Genomic DNA, 17,281 nt, shown 5'->3' on the forward strand with positions numbered 1-17,281 from the left:
TGATCTCCTTGGCTCTGTTTAGAGTCCAGCTATTGCTTGAACTCAGACCACACTGGGGAACTGCATTGTGTTCTGGGATCCAGGCTGGTATGATTAGATACCTGATATTGGGTAGAAGTAGTGTCTTTCTGATAGCTTTGAATAATGTACCTTGATTATGCAACATATTGCATAGTGTGCTGAATGTTGTTCAGCTGTTTAATGGGAATCCATGGTCTCTTTTGAACTACTGCCAAAAACCTTGGGATATGAAAAGAAAATTGTTTGCATGGTCATTTGCCTGCATGCAGTAAGAGGGCAAAATTAGCACTGCTATAATTTACAGAGGCTCTGAATAAAAAACCCAAAGCCCTTGCTCTTGTCTCTGCCAAAGGACTTAAAAGCACTAAACACTGCCTGTTGGGGTTCTGGGTTCCATGGTTGGTTTTTTGCACTGTTTTCGTGAAGAACGTGAACCACTTGCTCTTGGGGCAGTTACTGAGGTTGGGTGAAGTTTTTTGGTACTATCCAGTCCTGTGGTAGGAGGTCACAGGATTAGCTCAGAGGGACGAGTAGTAAGTTATTTTTGTTTAGAAGATTCTTTCCTGTCCAGTAGTCATACTAGCTTTGTTTTCATGTCTTGAGAATGACTAGTTATCTAGTTCATGTCCAGTTGTTCACAGAGTAGATGAGCTTCTTCGCTTCCTCTCTCTGAGGATAATTTTAAATGCAGCACCCTTGTCCATGGCAGTTCCTGTTTGCTACTGGCTCATACCTATGATATGAGAGTGTATTTGCCTCCCCTCTTTGAATGAGATGCAGGCAAGTCAAAAAGCCCTCTGATCCAGTGCCGTTCAGTGCTTTTTGTTGTTGTTATAACCTGTGGCCTGAAAATATATTAATACATGTTCCTCCTTCTTCTCCCTCAGATAAACTACTAGTTTTTACTGTAGCAACTAAAGAAACCGATGGCTTTCACCGTTTCATGCAAACTGCAAAGCACTTCAACTACACAGTAAAGGTATTTTATAATTTCATGCCAAATATTCATACTATACAGCCTTTGAGGCAGAGACAGTGCAAGAGTAACTGAAGTTGCATTGGCTTTCTTGCATGCTGGGGCAAAGAAAAACAATTACAGAGCTTGGGGGCAGGTATGGCACTTGGGCATGGCCCTGCTGCTTACCTGCTGGTCCCCCTCTTCTTCCACTGCCTTAGGAACTGTTCTAAGATTAGTAGCTCTTCTGATCAGCGTCTTCAGTCGCTCACAGCTTCTGTCATGATTTATCATATAGGCTTGCTTTGCATTGTGGACGATTTTGTTTGTGTCAATGCTTCTGCAGGCTGCACTTCACTCAGAATGCTTTGGATGTCTCTTTCCTCTTTAAAAAAGGCTGGATCCCAGCTGTGGGGAAGGAGGGAGGGTCAGAACTGAAAGTTTCACTGCGTTTCCCAGGAACCTGTAATTCTCGGAGAGGACAAAACGTTTCTGTGATTCTTGCCAGCCTTTTCTGCCTTGCTTCACATCTTTGTATGTCACGTACTGAGGTTGGCCTCCATGTGACCTGGGGATAAAGGGAGGGCATTTAACTTTCTTCTAAATTTTCCCCACAAATAGGTGGAGAAAACAAGACGAAATCCAGGAATTCAGATGGTGTTAAGACATTTTTCTGCTTGCTTACTATAGTTTATACACTATAAATAGGAAATTACTTGGGGTCTCTGAAGTTTGACTTCTGCCACTGAACTTGGAAGACTGAGAGAACCTGTCCCAATATGATAATGCTGTACTAAAGCACTTGAGAATCCTGAGCTCTGGATAAAATTATTAACTTTGCAGACTTGTCTAAAACATCATGCAGTGTAGTTCTTCCATGGTTTATAAGTTCAAAAAAAATTATGTTCAAAACCCATAAAAAGTTTAAGGGATTTTTCTTTTTTTTTTTTTTTTTTTTTTTTTTTTTTTTTTTTTTCCGTGAGATTAAATTTGCTGTAGTGCTTGGTTAGGGAGGAGTTTGGTTTAGCTGATTTTAACAGCCAGCTGTATGTCAGAGAACCTATCCTTTTCTTGTACAAAATTGTTCTGGACGGATTTCAGGAAGACTGGAGCTTGCAATTTGTAATAGTAATAACCTAATCCAGCAAGGTCTCTTAAACTTCCTGTTCCTAAAGTGATTATATCGACTTTTAAAGATCTCATTAAGAATGTTTTCCTAATACAGATTTTGAAACAATTATTAGCATTTTTATCTTTTCTTTTTCTGAAGGAGACACATTTGAATAAATGGTGGTAGCAGACAATTGCTTGATTCTCATTTGGTTAATAAATGTCTCTCTCATGTTTTTGCAGTGATGTCATTGTGCTGAATGCTACTTCAGACATGGAAAACTTATGATGCTGGAAATGCTAGCTTGCTATGCTTTAATCCATTGCTTCTACTTTAACATCTGTTTTCAATAAGGGTCTGATTTAAAAAGCCTCTTATTTTTGGGTACTAGCAAAAAGTGCTTTTTTTCTGACTCCAGGTACTTGGAAAAGGTGAAGAGTGGAAAGGTGGTGAGCAGCCAAACTCTATTGGTGGAGGGCAGAAAGTTCGACTGCTGAAAGAAGGCCTAGAAAGCTACGCTGATCAAGAGGACTTGGTTGTAATGTTTGTTGAATGGTGAGCAAACCTGGCTTGTTGCCTTTACATTTCAGTCTGGGTAGGCATGTAAAAGTAGCTGCTGTGACATGCTGAAAGTTGCATGCTGCTTTGCCCCCTTGCTTTTTACTTGAGAGACTTTTTGCTTGAGAGAATTTGGATTATTTTTCTCCATTCATAAAAACAGTAGATTGCTCTTGGAGCAATTGTTACTGTTTTAACAGATTTACAGATGTAAGAGTTCATGATTCTGCTGCCTCGAGGGGGTAAAAAAATGTTATTGGGAGCCTGCAGGCTTTTAAACAAGCGTTTGTCCTCTCCCTGTTCAGCTGTGGTGAGGGCAGGACGTGGCTGCAGGCTGGGAGTGTAGAATGGGGGGGGAGAGCAAAAGCAACATCAGAGATAAAGTGGCCCATAGGGACCACGGCGTGATCTTCTTCCATGAAGTAACAGTGATATGGAGGAGGCTGGAAAACGGGCCCTGGAGGAAAACACGTAGCAGGAGAACTTCTTCTATGTGTTACAGAACTGAAACAAGAATCTTGGTGCCAGATCTACCCTTGTACCTGTGCTGTGCAAAGGCAGCATAGAGAGACTGCTGCTGCAAGGTGCCAGATTATAGATCATAGCATAGCTATGCTTGAACATCCTCTCTGGAAGCTAGGTAGGTTTCTGCTTGTCACAGGAGAAGAGGAAGCTTGAATGTGTTCAAATGCCACCTTTTCCTTTGCTTCCCTCTGTTTGTTTTTGCGCCACATCCTCTCCTTTTGCTCCTGTGACAAGAGCATGATCAGAGCAGCTAAGAATCCAACTCACAGCAGCTGCCAAGCTCTTCCACACTAGCGTTAACCAGAGTGGGGTCACAGCTCCAAAAGAATGGCTGCAAGGGACCAAGTCTTGAATCAGGGACGTGAAGCTGTGATTGCAGATAGGCAGCCTTGGAGAGGTAGCCGAGTGCAAGCTTGGGAGAGGTTTGGGCATGGGTTCACACTGCTGTTACTGAGTCATGTTGGAATGTCTGCTCCAGAATTTTCTTAGAGCTTTTAACCTGGTTTTTATTTATTTTAAAATTTGACAGTATTACTTACTGGAAACTGAATTTGTTGCTTTGCCTAAGTTCAGAGTTAAGGAAAGATGGAGCAGCCTATTAAACTAGTAGCAAATTTAAAGATGCTACCCAATTTTCTGGTTTAATTTTACCTCTTGTGATGAGTATAAGAGAGAGTTAGAAAGCCAATGTCTAAATCATCTTAACTAATTTATGGACAGGCTTTGTAATGGAAACTTATTACATGGAATATTTTCTTTGTACAGTTAATTGACAGTAAAAGTAACAGACTTCAGAGGTCCATGTTCAATTTTTGTTTTTTTTTTCTTACTGACTTAAACAGTTTTGCATTTTGTAAATGAAAAAGCGTCTTTCTAAAAGCAAATATATTACATATTTGTTCATGGTGTTGGCCTGCCAATGATGCAAGAACTGAAACTTTTTAAGATTAATTTGAAAGTTTATTTTCTTCTTTACTAAATGCTCAGATTAATTAACTGTTTCACAGATGTTTGCTACTTACACTGAATTTCTTTGTTTTCAGATTTGTTACCCTGACTCATCACTGTTTTCTCCTCATATGGTAAAATAGGAAGAATTTTTTATCAGAATTTGGTATAGCTCAAATTCTTCTCCAACATAATTTATTTTTTTTGAGGGGCAGATTATCTGCTGGCATGGATGAGAGAGTACAGAGGAGCATGTGTGTCAATGTGCAGATGCCATAATCTTTCTTACCATGAAAAATCATAGGTTTTGAGGTGTCCTAATATCACAAGGTCCATATTCTCAAGTACATAGTGTTTTAAAGCTGGTGGAAGTGATTCTAGATAGACAAAAAAAAAAAAAGTTTGCTGATTCTAGCATTATATTTTAGTTCTAATGAGCTTTTTCATTTCCAGCAATCCTGATTTGTACTTGTTAATCAATGTAGTGATAAGTTTGGAGGAGACAAAGTGAGCTTTCTTTCTTTTTCAAGTGTTATTCATGAAATTCATTGTGAAGCATTTGGAATATTAATCTTGGGGGTGGGGAGAGGAAATGTCTGGTTTACTTACTGTGACTAGACAAATAATTTCTAGTGAACTGTTCATACAAACTTCTTTTTTTCCATTTTTGAGCAGCTTTTTATATGGCTCACAATTCTGGAAATAATTTGAACAACTTCTGTGGACAGCTTGTGTCTAAGTGCAGATAGCAAAATGCTTTGCCTGCAGATGGAACACTATTTAAATTAGGCTTGTTTTTTCAAGAGCTAACTACTGGTTTACTTTGGACCATTTCAGATTGAACTGGCTGATGGCCAGTGTAGACTGGATAAAATGGTTGATGCTGTTATCCAGAACTCCCACAGCCATCTATTTGCATAGTGGAAGACTTTTGAAGGCTCACAGGGTGTTTTTTGATTTAGTTGTATGGGTTTTCTTTGGTGTGTTTTTATTTTATTTTTTAAACATTTATCAGAAGGTAAGAGGTAATTACATTTTATACATATCTTGAAATGGGTAAGGTGTAATCCCAGTGGTTATACAATGTAAATGATAAAATGGCTGTGTGGCTGAACAGTTGAATAACTAAGATACAGGATGTGAACTGCTGGTTACTAGTAAGCCCCCTCTCATTTATGTTTTGAGCTCTTAACCTGCAACTCCAGTAGTAACAAGCCCTTGTTACAAAGGTTGTGGATGCAGAAAATGGGATGCTCAATTCTAGGGTCCCCAAGCCACCATAGCCATTTCCTTGTGTTTCTGGGAGCAGTGGGTTTGTAGCCAGGATACTTTGCTGCTGCAAAAGACAGAGGCATGGGTGGATACCAGCCCCAAGCATCTGCCATCTGGGAGCTTCAGGAAATGGGATTGGAGTTGTGGAAACTTTTTGGACTTTTTTTTTTTTTTTTCCTTTTTCTTTTTCCTTCTTGCTTTCTACTTAATTGGAAGGACTTAAAAAGAATACATACAAGAGTATCTGAGCTTTTCCAGCTTGCCAAGGCAGCCTGTTTTTTCCTGGGTATATCCACAACTTTTTTTACCTGTCAGATTTTGAAGCCTGTTTAAATCAAGTCTTGTCAATCACCCCTAATAACAGTATAAACTGTCAAGGGACTGTTGGCAGACCCTTGACAGGTACTGGGACCTGTTTTGTGATGGTCTTAGTGATGTAGACCTGAGCTAAATCCTCCCTTACAGTAGGAGTTGAGTACTGGATAGACTGAAAATAATCTGACATAGACAAGCAAGGCAAATGATGGATTCATAAGTTTCAGTTTCACTCTAGAAGTTTCCTTTTGCCTGGAGAGAAAAACAGGAGGGTCACAAAGCAGCTGGTGGGGAGACTGGCAGCAAGGGGTGGAAGGCTGCTGGAGGTCTTGCTTGGGAGGACGTGTGGTGGCAGTATGCCACCTCTTGGCAAAACGGAAGGCCAGTGAAAATCAGTGGAAATGTAGATCCATGCTGGGTTCATACTCTCACATGTTAGTGTGTAAATTTTATAGTAATTGATAATATAGTTTAGGAACTCTGTACTTTCTGTTATAAACTGTGCTGCATTTAGTACCATACCCCTTTCACAAGCAAAGCCTGTGGCTAGCCCAGCACGTTGTTCAACTTTGGCTTTTTTTTTACAGACTGACAATTCTTGGAAGCTATATTCCAGGGGTGTTTGGTGCCTTCCTGCAGCTGTAAGTCATTGCAGCAGCAGCACTGACCTGATCAAAGAGGAGAAGCACAGCCTGCCATAAGCTATTAAGTTAAAGCCTCAGACAAATCTCTGTTTTTGTCTGTCCTCAACTTGTCTCCTGTTTCTTCCTTGTTCCACAGGCTCGTTCTGGCTTTGAGTCAGGCTACCCCAATCAAATGGAAAAAAGGAGAGAAGTATATTCCTGTATATTTAGGCAGAAACAAGCATTTTTTACAAAACTGGGGAAGCTCCAAAATGCACAGCATTTTTTTTTCATATATTCTTCTGCCAAAGTTACAGAAAAACAAAACAGTGAGAGTTTTCAGAAACCCATTTGCTTTATAAAGACTACATAACACACTTACTCTCCAGGATTCATACTTTGGTCTGCGGTGGAAATCTCTTTTGTATTTGTAAGCCAGCTGCTGTTAATTCTCTTAGGCCAGTTGAATGAAATCCCCTTTGAAGAAAAGATGTTCTAAATCATTTCAAACTGTAATCAAGCAGTACCAGTAGTTGGTAATGGTTGATCTCTCAGCATTAGTGCTGGATAATACATTGAAATGCAAAAGGTTCTGTGTAGTGCAGGTGGGAGTACTGCTGTCCTCCTTAGCCCAGCTAAAAGACTTCACAGGAACAAAATCTTGCTCAAGGTTAGATCTTTTGCTTTTGGTAGCTGTACCCTTCCTTTGCCCTGTAACAGGGCTGATGATTTTCAGTTACTAAGGTAGATGTGTGGAATGGACTATATCTGCATTCAGATGAGGAATCTGTGAGGTTGAGATGCTGCCATTAAATCCAAATATCCTGCTTTTTCATCCAGAGACCAAACCTATGATGTGATTCCAGTATTACTGTGTCATGGATTCATGCTCTATGAAATGAACCTTGGAGTGATTTGCACATTTATATGTAGATCTAAAGTACAAACAAAGGAACCTTATACTATGAATAATTTAATCATTTATACGTATTTTGAGGCTTTGGCTTGCTGTTTTTTTCAGATGTATTGATTTAGATGTGGTTCAACAACAAGAAATCACCAGGCTTGTGATATTACATTCTTACGTGACCTTTGCAAAACCTGTACGTGTATCTTTATCACAGTTTTGGGTAGTGTTGACCTTTGGCTGTAGGCAACTGGTATTTTTAGAGATGAACTGTCCACTGTTAGGTCTTTGCCCTCAATATGACATGTGGGTAGAGCCTGATGAACACATAAAGGCAGGTGGATTTTTTCATAAATGGATACTGTGATGTTTAGAGCCTTCTGAAGTCTTCAGCACGTGAAAGAGATTGAAGGAGAAATCTCTGTGTTGTCAGGATGCAACACAGTTCAAGTTAATGCAACTAGACTTTCTGAGACATATCTAAGTCCATTCTTGATAAGACTTCAGAAGAAAGTCAATGCTGTTGTGTGAAACAAAAGCATCTAGAGTTTCCCAGTAAGAGTCACCTGAATAATTTCTCAATCCTACTCTATTTCATCTGGTAAGATTTGATTTTTCTTTGTTGTTCTTCTTGAACACATTTTTCTAAATGGGGAAAATACAGTTTTTCACTGAAAATACATAAAATATGAAAATCAATTTCAGGTAGATAAAATTTGAAGGAAAAAGTATATCCAAAATGTGAAAGGCTTTAAAACAACAGAAATAAGATTGTAAATAGAAGGGGAAACTGTATTGGATAAATACTATTGATTGAAGTTTTTTTTTCTAGAAGGGTATAGGATTTTTATAGTGGTAAGACATGATTTATTGAGTCATTTTGCAGAACAAAAGGACTGTCTGTGTTATTTTTGAAACTTAAGTGGTCTGATCACTTGTTTTGGACACAGAAGCATTAAAGTAAACTGATCTAATGTCTTTATTTTCAGCTATGATGTTATCTTTGCGGGAGGCCCTGAAGAACTGCTAAAGAAATTTCAGGAAACCAATCATAAAGTGGTGTTTGCAGCAGATGGACTAATTTGGCCAGATAAAAGGCTAGCTGACAAGTATCCCATTGTCCGAAGTGGAAAACGATTCCTGAACTCAGGAGGCAAGTGTAATTCTTGAACACTTTAAACTCCTGAACTTGAATAACTCCCTCCTGTTACCTGTTTTATGTATGTGTGTAACTGTTACCGAATTCCCCAAGTGTAAAAGTGAGGACTGGGTTTGCTGTCCACCTCTTACCCTCTCCCTTGTCACTTGAATTGCTCCCCTTCTGTGCTCAAGGGTAGTTTTCATCGAAACTTGCATTGTATTTGTTGGCAATAACTTGTGAAAAGCAGGTAAATAAACTAGCAGCCTAGCAAGCAACTGTGCCTTGCACTGGAGTGCTGTACAGGGATGACCCAGCTGCCACTGGTTGAATCTGTGTCAGAAACAATCTAGTATGCAAGCCCCATCAAAGCTGTACTTGCTATTTATAGGCACAGTGTAGCTGGGCCACAGAAGTTCCTGCCTTGGCTACCTTGTTCTGGGGGATCGCTGCATACAGTGCAGATGTGTTGGTAGCTCTGCCTGGCCCATCAGCATGGCTTAGGCAGCTCATACCAAAAAAAAGTGGGAGTTATTCTTGTTAATCTCAATGGAGTATTAATTTTGAAATCCTCATTTAAATGCCAGTTTTGGTAATAATTGTCCGTTAGACTACTACAGGCATTGCCACTGAGTCCAGTATGTCACTTCTCCTAAGTCCATGGTGCTGGGCAGCATTCAGATCTGGGTGTTCCCATTTCTTTCCCTCCCCTCTATACCTCATCTATCTGCCCTACCTTTTTTTTTGTTTGTTTTGGCTTAAACTTAACAAGATATCAGTTTTGAGTTGAATTATCTTTGTAGTTCTGGCTGTATTAAATTCAGGTTTCTCTGCCAGCAAAGAAGTGATTAATGAAAATGAAACCTTTTCCACAGATGGGCTTCTTAGGAACAGTAGTCTAATATCATGCTTTGGAGTTCTCAGGACTGTCCTAAACAGATCTCAGTTTCCTATTTTTTCCTTTAAAATAGCATTAGTATAAAAAATAATCCTTGATTATGAACCCTTTGAAACAGAACTAGTACATAGCATAGGAAGAAAACTGGATTTTGAGCCAAGTTGTATGAATTTCATACTTTTCCTTTGCTGGCACCAGACAGTCAGAATGAAGTCCCTGACTGGTGTACAGCAGTGGTAGAGTAGTTCCTGTTATGGAAATAACTTATGTGTGATGTTGCAGGATTTATTGGTTATGCTCCATATATAAATCGTATTGTGCAGCAATGGAATCTGCAGGACAATGATGATGACCAGCTGTTTTACACCAAAATCTATGTTGACCCACTGGCAAGGGTAGGTAGTAACTGGCTTTCTCATTTCTTTCTGCTTGAAATAACATGTTGCTCCTCATAAAATGTCATGAGATAAAAATAAAATTAAAGGAATGATGTCTCTTTATTCCTGAGTGCCATTTTGACAGTTGGGTTTGTTCTCTGGATATTCCTACTGTTGAAGTGATGAACAGGCTTCCAAAAGGTCATAACTTGATCTATTGTTTTGGGCTGCTTGCAGATCCAGGCAGGTTGTGTTTTGTTGTTAGAACTAATAGCTCAGAGGTATACGATCGGTCACATTCATCTCAATGAGGGTCCCATGTACTTGGCAGTTTGACAGTTGGAGAATGTGGCATTTTTCCAGCATGTCAATGAACTACTTGCTGATGCAGTGTTTTATATTTTGGCTTGCTGCCATTTCAGATCCTGCCTGCAGCTGCCTTTGACTCTTCAGCTTTTTGTGCAGATACATTCAATAAAGCTGCATCATAAGTTTATGGTGAAGACGTGTCCGTACCCTAGCTTAACAAAGTTCTCTGCTGAGTAGCAGCATTAAAGCATGACAGATGTTGGAGGCAAGGCCCTGATGCTGGAAAAAAGGATAAGGGGATTTAACAATGTATTTATGCAAAAAGACTTTTAAAAACTTATACTGCAGGATTTTGAGGTTGATTTTGAGCATTTATATACTTAAAGTACATGTGAAGTTTTGAAATACATGTACATTTTTCCATTAAGTTGTACCTGAAACATCAGGCGTGTTTGGGTACAGGTACAGAAACTGAATAGGATATTTCAGTTGAAAGGAACCTACAATGTTCATTGAGTTCAACTACTTGACCGATATGGGCTGACCAAAAGTTAAAGCATGATTGCCCAAGTGCCTCTTAAACACTTGACAGTCTTCACGCATCAACCACCTCTCTAGGAAATGTGTTCCAGTGTTTGACCACCCTCTTGCTGAATAAATGGTTCCTAATGTCTAGTCTAAGACTCCCCTTGTGCAGCTTTGAACCATTCTCACACATCTCTTTGTTGGATACCATGGGGAAGAAATCAGCACCTCCCTCCTCACATCCCCTCCTCAGGAAGCTGTAGAGAGCAGTGAGGTCACCCCTCAGCCTCCTGTTCTCCAAACTAGGCAAACCCATAGTCCTTAGCTGCTCCTCACAGGACATTCCTTCAAGCCCTTAATGTGTGAATTGATTTTATGTAAGTTAAGTCAGATGCTAGATATACAACTGAAAGGACAGGGTGTAGAGATGTTAAAGCTGACTCTGCACCAAAGTCAGAAATAGCATAATTAGCTGTCTAAACAGATTGTCTTCTGGACAAGAAATATACGCCTCTGCACAGTACACTATGGTATTGTTAATCAAAATGCCTCTGTGGCACTTAGCTTGGGATACTGTGGTGTACATTAGCACTAATTCTCTGTAGGGTAATGTCCAGTGCTGTAAAATATGTAACAAAATCTTGGAAGATCAAAACAGGTTGTTATTTGTATAAGGGTTTTTAAGTGTCTTTTAAAGGTTATGTACGTAGATCAACGTGTTAAAACTTCAAAACACGGTACTTTAAATAAGAATCTAGATAAGATTAATAATACAATAGGAACCTGTTTTAAAACCACTGGTGTTTTCTATTCTGACACGATACTTAAGTTTGGCTTTTGTATTTTTGAGACTGTGAAGCACACTGTTTGACGAGTGGGTTTTTTTTTTTTGGTTTTTTTTTTGTTTTTTTTTGTTTTTTTGTTTTTTTTTTTAAGAAAAGACACAAGTTCTGTGGCTTACACTGCCAGATTGTTTCTTCGGAAAGTTATGACATTTATCCTTCAACTTGCATAATGTTTTTGCATACTTAAAACTGATTGCTATGCAGCTACATAACACTTGACAGTATAAAATTAAGAATTATATCTAAGAGTCGAATATGTAGAATAGTTTTGTCTGATTACTTGTTGTCACTGCAGTATAGCTGCATTATCATAAACATTGGCTTTCAAAATGCCTCAACATCTTCGGTACTTTTATTTCAGGAACACATTAACATTACTTTGGACCACAAATGTACAATTTTCCAGACCTTAAATGGAGCTGTTGGTAAGTATATGATTTGTATGTTGAGTTTTATTAACTATTATGAACACGTTCTTTGCTTAACCATGAATATTGTTCTCTGAATTTATCTTTGTTTTAAAGAAATATGTAGATGGGTAAACCTGGCTACCAGATTAGTTACAGGTCTCCTGGGTTTACTGATAGTTGATTTTTCCCACTGATAAACTATTTGGTTTAAAATAAAAAAAAATAGTTTTCAGTAAATGAAGTTAGTAATAAGCAGAAAGTTAAGAACCATTTTTTCTTTCTGTCTTTCACAAACTACAGGAGTAAGATTGGTAATTAAAACTGCATTTTAGATGTTCCTAAGCAAACGGCTGTACATAAAGAAATGGAATGTGAAATAATGTAGATTTTCCTTTATTCAACTGATTACAGAACAACTTTTTTATAGTCAGATTGTATCTGAAATAATTAAGCTTTCTCTGTAAACAGCAATTTGCACAAAGTTTTATTTCTAAAGCATATTTTATTCAGATATTGAAGGCTGTTGATGGCAAACTCTGAAGTTTTGGTGTAACTTCATTTAGCCTAAAGAGCTTAGAATTCAAGAACTAGTTTAAAAAATGAACAAAAGGTTCCAAATAAGTAACATTGACAGGGATAGCAACAGCAAGATATATTGTATCAGCAAAGACTTAAAGAACTCTGAAATTTTAGCTTTTCTTCATAAACTGTTATTACTGTACAATCTTTGTTGATTTGCAGATGAAGTCCTTTTGAAATTTGAAGAAGGAAAAGTAAGAGCAAGAAATTCAGTTTATGACACGTTACCTGTCACTGTTCATGGAAATGGTCCAACAAAAGTGAGTGACTGTGTTCTTATTTTTTGTGCAAAGACAGCAGTTTTAATAGACTCTTCTAGCACTGTTTTTGTCTCTAAAACAGTCACACCACCACTGCTTGTTTCCAATTAATGTTAGTAAGCATTGCAAGGGTAAAAAAACAATTCTAATTGCCCTCTCCAACATGTTCTTTTGCTGTCACTGTAACTTGGTATCGCTGCTGAAACAACTAATTCTGCTTCAAAATTCATTGTAGCATGGGAACAATTAGAAGAGAGTAAGACTAGGTTAATTTACTCACTATCACAAAACAGTTCTTGAAGCTAGCTCAGAATGTCTCTCTTGTTATTAAACAGTAATCAGAAGAGGAAGTTTTCAGAGGGAGAAAATTCTAAACAAGAGTCACAGACGAGGGTACAAAACAGTAACCTATCTAATCCTGCCACAGACCTTGGTATACACATATACAAAAAATATATTTATGTTGTGTAAGTCGGTGTGTGGTGGACAGATGCAACAGAGCTGGCTCTTGTTGCATTTTCAGTCTCATTGATCACTGCCTGCAATGCACCCAAGGCTCATGGGCTTTGGGTTCATGGTAGAGCACTATCTGCCCTGTGAACTGTCTGCTTGGGACATTCTGCCTGTGTGTAAGGATTCAGTAGTGCAGAGCCTAACACTTTCACAGAACCTGACACACTTTCTTTGGGAGAAACTGCTACATTTTGGGCATATGGTAGTTGCAAGTTTCAGTTTTTTGTTATATAGCAAAGAAGTGTAAAAGTGTTTTGATTTTTAGGCTCACTTGACTGAAGAATTTGGCATAGTTACTTTCTGAGTTCTTCTGAATGTGTGTTCCTTACTGGAGCTCCCTATATCAAAAAAATACCTCACAGGAGAATGAGATAAAGTTTGAAACACATGGAAACACCAGTAACTGATGCTTCTTAGTTTTTGCACTGTGTTTCATTTTTGGAATTGGTGGATGTTATGATGCTGTTACCTGTTTGGCTTAGAACTACTCAGTAGTGGGGAAATATCGGACCAATTTCTTGCATGTTGCTACAGTTACTTTTGCCTCAGCGAAATCCCTAAGTTATGTCTCATGGCTGGCTTTGTTGGCACTTTGCCAATCAAAACAAAGGTACTCTATTTCACAACTGAGTGAGCAGTTTAGGTTGGAACTCCTTATATTAGTCCATGAGTTTTGCTACATTTTACTCAATCCCTGCACTTAGTTTTAAAAACGAAGAGGAAACTCATGTTATATATCACTTCATCAATGTGTGATTCTTCTTTTAAACACAGAATGGAATTAAGAGTACAATAGTATAATAGAATTGGAAAAAGCTTTCCCTAGTTAGTAAATAAGCTAACATAAAAGTAATTCCCAGAATTAATTCCAAATAGTAAAATTGTTTTTTTGTATATAAGGCCCTTCTGTTTTGTATTTAATTTATTTTAGTAGGATTGGTCAGGGACAGTTCTTTGAAATGAACACCAGATTGCCCTGACATCCTGACGTAGTATTTTTTTAATTCCCTCAAGTGTAATGACTTTTTTGTGAAATATACTTTTTTTAGACGTTGTTATTCATATCTGAAATTAAATTCAAGCAAGTCTATTTATAAATCTGTCTAGAATGACTTTCAATATGCATGAACAAACACCAAAACATGATACAATGCAGACTGAGTATTGGACTGGAATGTGTTTTCTATGCAAAATAATATTCTATCCTTCCAGTTTTTCTGTGAGGCCAGTAGAGCAGAAATGAATAGCAGTCTTCTCTGAGGCAGATTTTCCCCAGCATGAAAGATCCTGTAACCATTGCAAATGGCAGTAGGTGAGAGTGAAGATCTGCACAAACTTCCTGTGGAATCCAAGAGGACAGGGCAGCCCATCAACAGGAAAAGTACATATTTTGTTCAGTGCTAATTCAAAGTATGTCAGTAAGCTAGATGCAGCTTTAAAATGTATCCCCCGGGCTGGCTTCTGATCTTTGCATAGCTTGTCAAAAACACATCATCCTGGGCATCTATCTTTTCTGTGTTTTCCACATGGTCACCCTTTGTGTTTTGTGTAAAGTGATGATAATTTTCAGATTTGGTAAAATAATTGAAGTGTATTTTTTTATTTTTACCTTGAAATCAGATAATTAGGAGTTTTTGTGAGCTGAACAATCTATAGTCTGTGTCTTGGAAATCGTACAAGCATTTAACTGGTAGTTGATATACAAATTTTTGGTGTAACTGAAGCAATAATTGTTGATGATAGGTTTTATGAATGAAAAGGAAAAAAAAAGTTTTTACTGGCAACTTCTGTATGTTTGTTATTTTGTTTTACTCTTAAAATGAAAAAAAAAAAGACAGCTAATTGCCATTAGGTATAAGAGATTCAAAGAGTAAGCCTGAATTCTTTAAAAGATATAAATCACCATTTGCATGCACCTTCTATTAAACTGAATTGCTCATTTATTTACCAGATTCACTTGAATTATTTGGGAAACTATATTCCTAATGCTTGGACACGGGAAACTGGTTGCAGTATTTGTGATTTAGACTTACTAGACCTGTCAACAGTAACGGTAAGAATATTTTGCACTACAACAATGAATGCAGTTGGTAGGTGTGTAGTGATTTCTGAGGTAAAGTGGCTTCAGTCTGCAATGTTTTCTAGACACCACAGGGTGCTTTTTCTGGTATATCAAACTGTTAAAATGGGATTTTGATTTGTTGGAAAAATTAATAATTTTATAAATGTTTTTCTGCATGCATTTTAATACAGGTTTTCCCCCATATTACTGGGAATGATTCTATCCCCAAAAGGCCTCCAGATCCTTACCTCTGTTAACTGAGAGAGAATTAATCATTTTTGAATTGTGTAAGAAAGATTCCAGTGAACAGAATTTTTAGGGAGGTAGAAGAGCCCTTCAGGTATTTCAGGTTTTTAACTCCAGACCTACATAAAAAACTTGATACACATTAGTTTAACAATTTCAGTAACAAATAGAGGTTAATAGAGAGTTACTGTTTTATGAGCGATAAATAGTCAAAACTGCTTTACCTTGTGTCCTGGTTTTGCTGGGACAGATTCACAGTCCAGCTGTGGTCTGCAGGTCATTAGCAGTTTGGAGTCAGCCAGGGCAGCTGCCCCAAGCTGGCTCAAGGGGTATCCCAGCCCATAAACATCATGCTCAGTATAAAGGGGGAAGTTTGCTGAGGACAGGGTGGAGGTTTCTGCTTGGTCTTCCCCTAGTCCTATGCTTTCTTTTCCTTCTGCTTAGAATCATAGGATCAGTAAGGTTGGAAAAGATGTCTGAGATCATCAAGTCTAACTGTCCACCCAACACTACAATGACCACTAAACCGTGTCCTGAAGTACCATGTCTACATGTTTTTTGAATTTCTCCGGGGATGGTGACTACCACCTACCTGGGCAGCCTGTTCCAATGTCTCACCGCTCTTTCAGGAGAGAAATTCTTCCTAATGTCCAATTTAAACCTCCCCTGGTACAACTTAAGCCTATTTCCTCTCATCCTGTCGCTAGTTACTTGGGAGAACAGACCAACCCCTGCCTCACTACAGCCTCCTTTCAGGTAGTTGTAGAGAGCAATAAGGTCTCCCCTCAGTCTCCTCTTCTCCAGACTAAACAACCCCACTCCTTGTAAGACATGTTCCCCAGACCCTTCCCCAGCTTCACTGTCCTTCTCGGGACCTGCTGTAGCACCTCAATGTGGTTCTTATTCTGTGGTGCTCAGAACTGAACACAGTGCTCAAGCTGTGGCCTCACCAGTGCCAGGTGGTGCTTCTCCCCATCCCTGGAGGCCTTAGCTTACTGTTCTGTTCGTGAGCACTGCTCTCCTATTTATTGTGACCATCATAGAGTCGCTGGGCTGAGTATAACTTTGTTTAATTCATATTGGCACTGGTATTAGTTTGGCTGTTTCATTAAATCTGTTTTCATCTCAACCTGCGGGTCTCCTCTCCTTTTCCCAAACCCTCTTTTCTTCTGGGGAGGGATCATCGGGTGATAGAGCAACTGCTTTAGTTTAGCCCTGTGTACAGGCTAAATGTAGACACCTTGTAAAGGATAATAACAGATGTCTGCATTGTATATGGAAATGTGTTTCTGTAGAATGAATCTGATGTAATTGAGATTGAATATCAGTTCAGTGTTCAGAATTCTCCTACGATGAACATGCACTCACACATGGCAAGTGTGTGTATCTCCAGTATTTGGGAACTTATTTTGGCTTTTTGGCTCCAAACATCATGTCTCTAGTGTCTTTATGAATATTTCAGCTTGTACTCAGTAATTTTTAGGCAGGGTAAATACTAAGATCTACCATGTGGAAATATAAAGCTTGTACTTAAGAACAATGAGAATGTTTTTTTTTTTTAACAGGGTGTTTCCAGCAGCTGTTTTGTTTTTCTTTATTGAAGATTTGAATGAGCACAAGTCTTGGAAGGTCATGTTGAGGATAGCATGAAGGAAGTGGTGGCTTCTTACATTTGTAATGAAACAACAAAGTGAAAGAATTTAGGCAATAAGTCTATTATGGGATGAAATATAAATTTTAAAAGTCATTGCTGGAATTCAAGTAACTTTCAAATTCTTTTTAACATATTTTTTAAATTTCATTTTTGCTTTTAAGATACAACATTCAAATGATGTTTTTCCGAAATAGCGTTTGCAACGTAGTTTATTTGAGGAAAGGAAGTTG

At 38.4% G+C, this 17,281-nt stretch overlaps 1 protein-coding gene across 1 annotated transcript in view; it reads left to right on the forward strand.

Annotated features, from left to right (window-relative positions):
• Positions 1-801: 801 nt before the first annotated feature.
• The window catches only part of PLOD2 (procollagen-lysine, 2-oxoglutarate 5-dioxygenase 2), a gene marked incomplete at its 5' end in the record, with an annotated part of 40,112 nt that continues 23,632 nt past the window's right edge, over positions 802-17,281 (forward strand). The window contains 7 exons of the mRNA XM_008939479.1: positions 802-1,000; positions 2,506-2,642; positions 8,225-8,388; positions 9,554-9,666; positions 11,689-11,752; positions 12,479-12,576; positions 15,041-15,142. Of these exons, the coding sequence (XP_008937727.1) occupies positions 802-1,000; positions 2,506-2,642; positions 8,225-8,388; positions 9,554-9,666; positions 11,689-11,752; positions 12,479-12,576; positions 15,041-15,142 (877 nt within the window). The remainder of the gene's footprint in view (positions 1,001-2,505; positions 2,643-8,224; positions 8,389-9,553; positions 9,667-11,688; positions 11,753-12,478; positions 12,577-15,040; positions 15,143-17,281) is intronic.

This window comes from Merops nubicus, unplaced genomic scaffold (assembly GCF_000691845.1).
Source record: "Merops nubicus isolate BGI_N331 unplaced genomic scaffold, ASM69184v1 scaffold1084, whole genome shotgun sequence".
NCBI classification, from domain to species: Eukaryota; Metazoa; Chordata; class Aves; order Coraciiformes; family Meropidae; genus Merops; species Merops nubicus.